General features: G+C 48.3%; 3 protein-coding genes across 3 annotated transcripts, besides 21 other annotated features; all 3 read right to left on the bottom strand.

Annotated features, from left to right (window-relative positions):
• Positions 1-1,765: a sequence feature (haploid, Esmeraldo-like haplotype).
• Positions 55-80: a microsatellite.
• Positions 76-100: a microsatellite.
• Positions 132-158: a microsatellite.
• Positions 218-250: a microsatellite.
• Positions 311-373: a microsatellite.
• Positions 555-596: a microsatellite.
• Positions 622-645: a sequence feature (AT_rich).
• Positions 735-2,501, bottom strand: Tc00.1047053506175.120 (hypothetical protein, conserved; the record flags this gene model as incomplete). The annotated part of the gene is made up of 1 exon (XM_807798.1): positions 735-2,501. The coding sequence occupies one exon, from the start codon at positions 2,499-2,501 to the stop codon at positions 735-737; it is 1,767 nt and encodes a 588-aa protein (XP_812891.1).
• Positions 1,766-2,841: a sequence feature (haploid, non-Esmeraldo-like haplotype).
• Positions 2,544-2,565: a microsatellite.
• Positions 2,809-3,241: a mobile genetic element.
• Positions 2,842-3,186: a sequence feature (areas not merged during assembly with more than two copies in the genome that could not be assigned to a particular haplotype).
• Positions 3,187-3,260: a sequence feature (haploid, non-Esmeraldo-like haplotype).
• Positions 3,249-3,292: a microsatellite.
• Positions 3,261-11,289: part of a sequence feature (heterozygous, non-Esmeraldo-like haplotype) that runs on past the window's edge.
• Positions 3,424-3,452: a sequence feature (AT_rich).
• Positions 3,493-3,517: a microsatellite.
• On the bottom strand, positions 4,173-5,984 carry Tc00.1047053506175.110 (hypothetical protein, conserved; the record flags this gene model as incomplete). The annotated part of the gene is made up of 1 exon (XM_807797.1): positions 4,173-5,984. One exon carries the CDS (start codon positions 5,982-5,984, stop codon positions 4,173-4,175), a length of 1,812 nt encoding a protein of 603 aa, XP_812890.1.
• Positions 6,604-6,632: a microsatellite.
• Positions 8,968-9,009: a sequence feature (AT_rich).
• On the bottom strand, positions 9,140-10,894 carry Tc00.1047053506175.100 (hypothetical protein, conserved; the record flags this gene model as incomplete). Its single annotated transcript, XM_807796.1, has 1 exon — positions 9,140-10,894. One exon carries the CDS (start codon positions 10,892-10,894, stop codon positions 9,140-9,142), a length of 1,755 nt encoding a protein of 584 aa, XP_812889.1.
• Positions 10,931-10,951: a microsatellite.
• Positions 11,017-11,109: a sequence feature (T-rich).

Genomic DNA, 11,289 nt, shown 5'->3' with positions numbered 1-11,289 from the left:
TTTTTCAGCCACAACATCACGAATAAATTACGCGGGAAACAAGAAAAACCAATCAAAAAAAAAAAAAAAAAGAAAAGAAAGAGAGAGAGAGAGAGAGGGATTTATTTATGTATGTATGTAAGCATACATATAAAAAAAAAAAAAAAAAAAAAGGAAAATTTAAGAAAGGAAAAACAACAACAACACCAAAAAGCAGCAAAACGACAATAAAAAAAGCCAAACAAACAAACAAACAAACAAAAAACAAGCATATCAAATCCAAACGCTGCTGTGCAGTGTCCTTTTTTTTTACTCCTAGGAAAAAAAAAAAATGTATATATATATATATATGGAGATATATATATATATATATATATATATATATATATATATAGAAGGCATGTATGTGTGGTTGTGTATAATAGCAAGGGAATAAAAGTCAATGTATACTCCTACCCATGTTTTTTTTTTTTATTGCCGCCACTTATCTCTACCGTATTCTTCTTTTTTTTTTTTTTTCTTTTCTCGTATCCATGCTGCATTGTGTACACACCATGAATCTCCATTAACATTCAAACAACAACAACAACAACAACAACAAAAAAACAACAACAACACAAACACAAATACACAGAAAAAGACTTTATTTATTATTATTTTTTTTTACGCCTCTCTATATTCTTTTGCAGATCCTCTCCACTCCAAACACCTTTCAACTTGCTTCTTATTGTTCCCGTAGTATTCTTCCTCCGTCATCATGGGCTGGTCATGCCATTTGCAGTGAGTGTGGAAGATTCCATAAAGGTGTCTAGTGGTGCGTCGTAAAAGGTCCGCAGCGTATCAACGTTGCTAGTTGCACAAGTAAGAATCAAGCTACTGACGCTGTTTTCTTCCAACTGGCTGCTGTGCCGTGTCGGTAACAGGGCTGCCCCACTTTCCCCAACTTCCGCCGTGACACTTCCAGAAAGAAATACAGGCATGTGACCCACATGTCCCTGCTGACGCAACTGATGATGTATCCACTCCAGGGATTCACAGCATAACGGACGTATTCTAGTGCCTGCTGCTGGACTGCGTGGACTTCTCTCCGAACTGACGCGACTGAACGAGAAGACCCGGGAATGGTGATACCGATGCCGCTTTTGTTCCTGCGCTCTTGGACTCCTTAATATATTCTGCAGTGGAACTTTGGGTGTATTAACTGAAAAGTGCACCAAAGAACCTGTTGATTGCTGTCGAGGTGTCGACAGAGAGAAACAACTATCACTTTCGCATGTCTTCTCACGTTGGTGGGTTTTTCTGCTGTTCAACGATACTACTTTCACATTGTGGGCTTCTGGTGGGAAGGTCTTATCGCTCCTAACGTTACAGGACGCCTCGTTGAGGTGTGTCTTCTTTAAAGCGACGCCGTCTTTCGCGGTGTTTTTTTGTGTTCGTTCAGGCTTTCCAGCTCGGGGGTATGAAGCCGCGAAAAAAACGGGTTTCAGCGCGCCGACTGGCTTCACGAACAACGTAGAGGTAGAACGTGCATGAATTTCAGCGGCACCAGAAGGACCGAGGGAGGCAAAAGCACCAACCATACCACCACCGCCACCAGGACTGCTTGGTCCTTTCAGTATACTGCCGTCACTTTTCTCCCGGCACGGCGTATCCAACAAAAACTTTTCCGCAACTGAACGACTGGGAAGGATTTTTTGTTCTGGAGAGTCCTTGCTGTCGCGTTTCGAAAACGCAGATCCTCGCATCGTCATCCGCGCCACACCTTGACCCAGTAAACGTCTCGAGGAAGCGGAAGGCGGCAATCCACGGGAAACTTTTGAAAATAATGTCGGTTCGGATGAAAGGCTAAGGGCCTCCATATTTTGCTTGCCAAACGAATCCCCACTCCTTCCGTATTCACCGTCATTTTGGAAACCAGAACTGGGCTCCACATTCTCGTGACAAATAATATAGCACACTCGCGCCATTTCGTCCGGTTTATTGGCAGAACGCACGATATTGTCGTCAATTGGCGATGGTGGCGCCGTTGTTGGCGCCCCCAAGCCGGAAATTTTTTGCTCATTTTGTGTGCTCCGTTCTTCTTCTTCCCTATCTTCCGATTGATGAAGGCTACTGTCATAAATGTCATCATCCTCATCGGCAAGGGCAAGGCGTCGCAGCGCCGGGGGTGCGTCAGAGTCCTCTCTTAGGCTCCCCAAGGCCTCATGAAGTTTCCGCCTATACTGCATTACGGCATCCTTCATTGCCAGTGTCTTAGAGAACCTACCAAAGCTGCTTGAGACACTCTTCATGGAACATGACATCTGCGTGCCCCGTCGGCCAAAGATTTGTGAAGCTTGTGGTGAAAGTGTGTGTCGTCGATCTTCGCATGGCATATCTTCTTTCTGTTCGCTGGGGTATTTGCTTTCGTTCATCGCCGTACCTATCATATCCACCCCTATTTGACGGTTCCTACTTGGGGCGCATAAAACACCGCTTTTCTTTCCTACGTCGTTCCCCACCTTCTCGCTTGTGGATGCCATTCCTACCTTTCTTAGAGAGACGGAGAAAGAAAAATGCGGCAGACAACAACAACAACAACAACAAGATGAAATACGCACCGTTCCTGCCTCCAAAAAAGGCAAGAAGGGAGCTAGAACTGGCAAAAAAAAACAACACAAAAAATAATTGGTGCATGATGTCTAAAATAGAAGTCTCACCGGCTTATTTATCCCTATTCTTACAAACAACAACAAAACAACGAGCAAAATAAAAGAGTAAAGTTTGTTTTAGCGTCCCCAATAACTCCACTTCAGAGGAACGTTTTATACAACGATCATAAGGTAGTAGAATAATCTTCCGGGCCGCTGGCCGGATCCTGACAATCTATGGAAACCAAACAAGTTAGGAAAAAAGGTTCGTTAGTTAATTGCTTCAATGTTTTCTTTTCATTCAATATATAGAATTCTCTGGACCACCAGCATGGTCCTTTGTCCTCAGTTGGGATTTGAAATATTATTACTTACGAAGTGGCAGACTTTGGGGTCCTCCAACCACAAGACCCCGCCGCGTGGTGGGAATCAAAAGGGGGTGGGTGGGATGGCAAAATAAAAACAAATATTTATCCGGCCTCTATCGGCTCCCTGCCCCTACAAAGTCGCGTTCTTCCCAAAAATTCATACGGTAGAAAAGTATCATAAAGAATGCATTCATTTACCAGGATATACACATACATTAATTAAGTTAGCCAGCTCTCCCACGATCATTCTCTTCACAATCCCCTAAAAACCAAACAAAAACAAAAAACAACAACAAAAAGAAACAAAAACAAAAAATGGATCAATAAGCAATTTTAGATAATCAGACTTGCTGTCAAGCCACCAAGTGACATTCCATAAAAAAGGGTCCCGCAGCCACAAAACTCCCCCTCGCAGAAGGTAGCAGGAGGTAAGACAAAAGAAATTCAAATAATAATAATAATTAATAAAAAAAAAGAAGGTAAACGCACCCGCCAATTTACAACGTACTCCACTAATATATATATATATATATATATATAAGCAATCAACAGAACAAAAAACACAATGTTTATATGCAAGATGCTCATTAATTCATTCGGTCCCATCTGGTCGCACACTCCCTCCACAAGCTTCTGGCGACGAAATGAGCCGCCCCCTCCTCCACGCCGGCCTCGTCAGCGTCCGAATGGTGGAAGAAGAGAACGTCCAAGCAAGAGAAAAAAAAAAAAATAACGTTAAACTTCTCCTCACGGCGCACTGACAATTAGAATTAGAGTAACAGCGGGTGAGTAAATTCTCGCAACGACCTCGTGTGCAACAATCGCATGACCTACGGCCAATACATTCGATTCAGGCATCAGTATACAGCGTCCCCGTCCCTACCAAAGCAAACAACACACACAAAAAAGGCTTATATAATTCTACAATATTTCTTTTAAATAAGTTTTTATTTTTCAATCACACTACCTTTATTCCTTACGAATCGTCTCCACCGACGGTACGGCGCGGCCGTCGTACTGATGGCAGTGGCAGCGGTGGTAAGGGGCAAAAATCCCTGACCACCGAAGCCCATACACACCAGCGCACGCACACACACAAGTACCAATAGGCATTTTTAAAAGGCTTATATATACAATTAAATACAATGAGTGGAGGGCTGGCGGCACCGTTCACGGACAGCGGCCAGAATCGCCACTATGACTGCAGATGATCCTCCTCAGTAGCCTGGTCACCAGACCCCATTCCGATCATATCCTTCCCGTCTTGGAGAGAGTTCGGTGTCTCCCGCTCATCCAGCCTTGCCCGAGTGAAGCGCGAAAACCGCCAGTGTACAAACGCGGCGGCGAGTGTGGCGACCACGTTCACAACCAGCAAAATAAACATCTGGTTTCGCACACACCTGGGGTGGTTGCATGAGGGGAACTCACCGCGCCTGCGCGCCTCCGCATCGTACATCTCTCCGAACATGAAGCGGTTCAGCGCAATAGAAGCAACGGCACCGGACGTGAAGCAAAAGTTATAATGCTTGCCAATATCCTCAGAGTACATCATCCGTAAAGCGATCACGCCCACACCCCAGCCAACGCCGTTGCCCATGGCTCCAAGCAAAAACGGCAACAGCAGCACATTCCCCGGTAGCACGGCAAAGAGGAAGTGCGCCACCACCAACAGCAGGGGACCAATGGGAAGCGCAATGGTCGTCAGTGTCCTTGTCTTGCCTGCACGCTGTAACGCGGACAACTTCATATCGAGATACCCCATGGCCATGCGTCCAACAGCACTCCCCACAGACATGATGGCGACGTACAGCGTCAGCGTTCGGGTGTCAAACTTGCCGTTGTTCTTGCTGCGATAGATCTGAGCAGCGTTCATCTGCATCACCAGGCCGGTACCCCACATGCCGAAGCAAGCGAGCCACAACGCCCACAAGTCAACGGTGAGTAGGTGGGACCAGAAGGAACCACTGTACTGCGGCGCTGGCACGGCCACCCCATTCGCGCCAAGGTTGTTGCCGTCAGCCACAGCACCCTCAGATGCGGTTTTGCCCTTCCGCTCATGCATCGGCTCCGTGGTCGCCTTCCCGATGCCCTCCATATGCGTGGGACACACGGGCGTGTAGCGGCCCAAAAACTGGAACGGCATCGCAATTACGGAAAAAGATGCCATCAACAGCACCGCTACGATCGAGATCGCCAAGTAGCCCGCGCGGGAAGTACTCACGTACGCCGTGGTGATCGACTGTGTGGTGGAAAAGATCAGCGTAACAACGACTATTGCAAACCCAATCCGCAGACGCCGCGTGGGGGCATGCTGGCTCATGTACAGGTCAAGCGTTTTCTCCCGCTCCGCGGCCTCCTCACTGCTCAGACGCTTTTTTGTCCACGAGCACGGAAAGTACGTCGGCAACCGCGTGAAGCACGCGCCGATGAGAGAGCACAGCAGAATCTGTCCCCCAGTAAAGTACGCGTAGCCGGAGTAGTTGTTCTCCTCAGGTTGATCAGAGTTCGCCGCCTTGAACCAGCCGTTGAAATACGCCATCAGCACAGCGGTTCCAAGCCCATTAAACGTCTTCATGATCAGTACCACATAGCCGCGCTCCAAGGGGAACTGCAGCATCAGCGACATGACGGAAGAAACATCCATCATCGGAAGGCCAAGGGAGGTGATTCCCTGGTAAAGAGCAAAGAGCGCCACGCTCGATGTGGTAATTGTGCCGTCAAATGTCATCCCAAACAGAACAAAGCCCAGGCATCCAAAGAGACCCCCAAGCGGAAGCAGGACTGTGGGACCCACGTAGTCAAACAGCACTCCGGCATGAAACCCGCAGTAGCCCACGCAAATCCCGACCGTGCTGATTGTCGTGATTTCGCTCTGCGAATACCCGTACTTGTTCCGCAGATGATCCGTGAAGATGCTGAAACCGTACATGGACGAAATGCCAAGCGCGAGATAAATGCCGGCTATCAGCATCCGCATGCGGAACAGATCATCTATCAATTGTACCATGACTTTTTACCTTCTTGCGTGTTTTCCTCTCCTGTGAATTCTACTTTTTATTCGTGGAATTTGTAGTTTGCAGGACGCTTTGTTCTTTACTACACCAGAGAAAGATGTGGGGCAAAAATATAATCAGTGTGTTTTTTCATTTTGATGACGCAAACGGGATTTTTTCCCTTTTTGTTATTTTCCCAAATGAATTTGTTTGACATGTGTGGGAATAAATGGGAATGATTTGCCTGCAGTAGACAAGGGGTGCAGAAAGTAGCAAAGGAAGTAAGGCTGCGGGAGGCGCTGAGCTTGCCAATTGTGGCTCTTGCAGGCATCCTATGGAGCGAAAAACGCCATGGCAATGCATGCTGTACATTATTGCGGCGCCGCCCCTCAAACTGCACTGCTGCAAACAACAAGGGAAAAAAAAGAGGGTAGGTGATCAGTGTAGTGGGGGAACCGTCTCTCTGAGGGCAATGACACTGTGGAAGGCACGGATAAACACCGAATACCGCAGCTCTTAGTCCCTCATTTTAAACGGAACAATTTTTCGTGACGGAGAGGTCTCACTGACACGGAGGTAGGAAAAAAGCACTCGTCAATTCAGTTCCAGAATACACACGTGTGATTCTTTGCAAGAGAGAGAGAGAGAGAGAGAAAGGGAGAAAAAAGCCATTGGCCGCAGGTTATTTCACCCCTCTTCCCCAGCTGTGCTCATTTCCCTGGGACAATCCCCCTGCCTCAGCGGTGCAGGATAAAACAAGAAAAGGAAGACAAATCTTTTGCAAGAAAAATAAAAAGGAACACAAAAGCCCAGTCCCACAAAATGAATGATGCATAGATGCGTCTGTCGCCAACATGACAGGAGCTGGCGAGGCTGCCCCAAGGCAAGCGAGCTCCTTCTCCGGCAATTTGCGGGGTCGCTCCTGCCGCACTTTCGGTGCGTATGGCGGCACGCCTGCCGGATCGTGAGAACACGACAGTCGGGGATGCAATATGTTGAAAAAACAAGAGCTAATGTCAAAAGAGAGAATCCCCCGCACCGCCGCGCAGCATCTTACGGGGGCCACAACATCCACGCCCTCAGCTGCATGCTTTCGGAGAAACGCGGCCTCCCTCAATCCTCGTATTCGCATCGTGCCTCAAGGCGGCGCTCTTCGTCGCGCGGCTGAACGATACACCAATAGATTCGCACCTCTTGGCAAGGACCTCCTGTTCTCCTGTTGGCGCCACTTTTTGGCCGCACATTGGCCCCGCCGAACCACGCTCCTCCGCCGCCCGCTGGTTCGGATACTGCTAATCCCAACAGAAGTCTCCTTACCACGCGCGGCGCCACAGACTGCGGTCTTACCATCCCGGGGTCTTCCGCCAAGACCCCCGCGGTGGTGCGGGGAACTTCCGGACAACACTCGTGGCCCGTGTGGGGGCGAGTCAATTCCACGAGATCCACAAATCCCACTCGACAGCCGAAACTCGTCCGTGCACATCCGCCAAAAGAGCTGCCTGTAAAAAGGCGCGACCAATTCCACCAAAGCGGCGGCTTCGTCCCATAATGCGCTAAGATACTGTGAAATGTGAAGTGGCAGAGCAACCATGACCCCGGCGTCCTCATGGGCGTTCCGTGCCCTTGGCAATGCGATGAACCGCCATCCACGCACTGACGGCTTGTCCACCACCGCCGGCCCACCCCGCGACAGGCCCCTCCATGGCTCTACAAATAATACCCGCCCTTTTCACAAGCAGCGCATGCTGTGCGGAGTTCCGCAAATTCATTTCGTTCCCATCGCTCGTCTAAATGACGAATCGTAACACAGTGTCCTTCCACAAATCGTCAACACAGTCGCGTGCCGTTGGATTCATCCGCCATCGGATCCACTTCGGGGAGTAAAAGTGCACAGGTCCACTCCTCGCCGGGGCAGGCAATCCTCCTTCTCCTCCCGCAACGCAACCCGACGGCTATGGGTGCGCCAAACGATGCTCTGGCCCTCAGAAAATATGGTCGTGTGCCGTCCTTCCCCGGCGCCAATTGTGCCCACAGCACTGTTGCCCGGCACGCCAACTCGTTTCCACCAACGGTGCCAATTCCACCCTGTTATTGGTAACGGTCAAATGGTCTAGCTGTCGAACATTGTCGCAAGGAAGCTCCATGGGGCCGCCGCCGCCGTCCTTCGCAGACCGGCCAGAAACACGTTTGCGGGTGTGCACCCGCAGTCCAGCACGGTTATCAGCGTCCTCCAGCACCCGAGGTGAAAGCAATCACTTACTGCTGCAAAAAAATCGAATTCATTCCGTTGCTGGCTCTGCGGTAAACAAAATTCGGAGAAAATGCCCCCCTCTCTGAGGCCCCGCCCCTTCCTCTCAAAATAAGAAAGAAAATAAAAGAAAAGGTTCGCGGTGGGGCTCAGTGTGCCCGGCACCCTAAACCGAATGAGAACTGCCCAACACTCGCACGTCAGAGGAGGGGTCAAGCGGTTCACATAACTCAATGTACAGCCACCAGGCCTGTCTTAAAGTCATCAAGAGAAATTGGCGGTCTTTCGGTTCACGCAGCCACAAAACTCCCCCTCGTGGAGGGCAGCAGGGGATGAGCGGAAAGAAGAAACAATTCTGCGCCCGCCAACTTCCAACGCGCTCCACTAGAAGATGGAAAACAAAGCACACACACACAAAAGAAAAACAATGGTCATATGGAGTCCGATCAGACCTTTATTCGGCCCCATCTGGACGCACATCCTTCCCCACGCTCGCTTACAAAAACGCCCTGCGACCAGTTAGGCAAACAAAGAATTTAAAAGCCATTCCGCCGGTGACCCACTCCGCATCAGAAAGTTGTTGTCCTCCCGTTAACAACGTGCAATACACAAGCCCGATTATAAATCTGGTTACCGTGTAAAACCAAAGCTTTACAACAAAAATGTCATTGGTCAATTTGAAAGAGAAATATTTTCATTTTTTTCCCGGCATGCCAACTCAAGATAGATCGCTCGATTCTCAAGCATAGTATATAAATATATATATATAGAAAAAACAAACAAAAAAAAAACAATGCGTTTTAACGTTTTCTAAAAAGGAATATTCCTAAACATCAAAGAAAAAAAAAGATGTAAAGGGTAAATAGAAAGTAAATACATCTGCGGTGGTTAACGTATGCAGGCTAAAGTATACCCTTGATCCTAGTTATTTGCAGTGGCAGAGCTTCCCTCCGGGTGTTTCTCAGCATTAGAAACAGTGGGCTCAGGGTTCCTCTCTCCGCAAGCGGCACGCGTATTTTTAATAAAGCGTGTGTATCGGACGTGCACAAGCGTGCTCGCAACAATGGCGGTTGCAAGTACGCACAGGAATACAATGAATCCATTCTGGATACATGCCTTGCCACCGCAATTGGGGTAGTGAGGGCCCTTCTTTGTAGCCCGCGTTAATTGCTCTCCGTATGCAAAACGATTAAGTACAATAATACCAAAAAATGCACCAACATACATGAAATTGTAGTGTTTGCCGATGTCCTTCGAGTAGACGGAGCGCATCACCAAAGCCGTGCTCGCCCAGCCTGCACCGTTGCCAATCCCGCCAAGCAAGAAACCAAGAATGACAGCCTTGGATCGCAAGGGCAAAACCAATAAGAAAAACACACTCAGAAACAAACTACACGAGGCAACCGGGTAGAGACATGTGATTGCAGGACGACGCTCTGGAGATCGTCGGAGGATCAAAAACTCTATGATCCCCACCGCCAAACGACCCAGGGCGTTCCCGATACCAATGATAGCCGAGTACATGGAATTTGTGGCGGTGTCGTATTCATTATCGTTTAATGCACGGTATATCTGGGCACTGTTGAAAGAAATGACAAGTGCACAGCTCCAAGTGACGAAAGTGTTCCACCACATCATCCACAGGTCCGGTGTCTTCAGGTCCTCCCAGAAAGTCCCCTGATACTGCGGGTCAATGTCGCTCGGAACATGCGTCTCCTTCACAGCCCTATCCGCTGCTTCTGTCGAGGATAGCTGCACCGTTTCTGCCAATTCATCCGGCAGCGGCGGAAGTTCCTCGTTCGGCGGTTTTGACATGCCACCAAGAAACCGAAAGGGCGCTACAATCACCGACAACGAGAATAAAAGAATAATCGCCCCAATGGTGATGCCGATGCGAGTATTTTTAGAGATACCGCTCACGTAGGCCAAGCATAGTGACTGCGTCACCAGGTATATAATAAGGGAAATAACGACGATGCAACCAACAACAAATCGCTGTATCGGTGGACGCTGTTGCAGGTAATAAGGCTCAATAAGCTTTCGTCGCTCCTGGATCTCAAGCGGCAATGTTTTCTTCTCGCGATCGACAATGTGATACGGTGGGAATTGAACAAAAATTATCGAAAAGCCACCAAGAAACACCACAGTAATTGCCAAGAAGTACATGTAGGCCGCATACTTCTCATAAAAGAAGCTGTAGTTAAGCACAGCAAGCACAGAGGAGCCGATACCACCATATGTCTTCATCAGCGCCACCACAGGACCCCTCGTCAGCGGAAAGCTCCCGAGCACTGCCATCAGTGATCCAGTGTCAAACCAGAAGCACCCAAAGTTCAAAAACGCACAGAAGACCGAAAAACGCAACACAGAGGCGGCGATGACTCCTTGAAATGTAAGCCCAAAGAGAAGAGCGCCCAGTGAACAAGTAACGGTGGAGATGGCGAGTACCCACTTCGGCCCCGCGTAGTCCAGCAGTATGCCTCCGGGGAACGTCACTAGCCCAACAACAATGCCAACGGTTGTTATGGTCGTCAAGTCGTTCGCGTTGAGGTCAAATTCATTCTGAATATGATTGCTGAGAAGATTAAAGCCGTAAATCACCGACATGCAGAGGGAAGCAGCAAGGCCGCCAAGAAGAATCCGGAAACGGCCAAGTTCATTGATGCGGTATTCCATCGTTAAAAGACTTTTTTATTTTATTTTTCGTTGTTGATTATTATTATTATTATTATTTTTTTTGGCTCTTTTCAATCCACAATTAGTCTGATGCAATATTATGGCTGCAGAGAAGCTATACCAACAAAAACAACAACAACACAAAACAAACAAAAAAAAAAGCAAAGGGCAATAAGAAGGAAAAAAAAAAAAAAGAAGATAAATAAATAGAGAAATTGTTGCGACACACAACAGCATTGGGATGCTCATCCCTTACTTATTGCTCAAACAGGACAGCCGTAGTGGTGCTTCTTCAACTGCAGTCAAGTCCTTCTTAGAAAATAACCGCTCATTACACTGCAGTTAGCATTTTGCCGTGAGGCCCTAAAAACAACCTGTGCCCCGGTACAGGCGCA

Source organism: Trypanosoma cruzi, genomic scaffold, assembly GCF_000209065.1.
Source record: "Trypanosoma cruzi strain CL Brener 1047053516301 genomic scaffold, whole genome shotgun sequence".
Lineage (NCBI taxonomy): Eukaryota > Euglenozoa > Kinetoplastea > Trypanosomatida > Trypanosomatidae > Trypanosoma > Trypanosoma cruzi.
The sequence above is the reverse complement of the archived record's forward strand: the minus strand, read 5'-3'. Positions and strand labels throughout refer to the sequence as shown.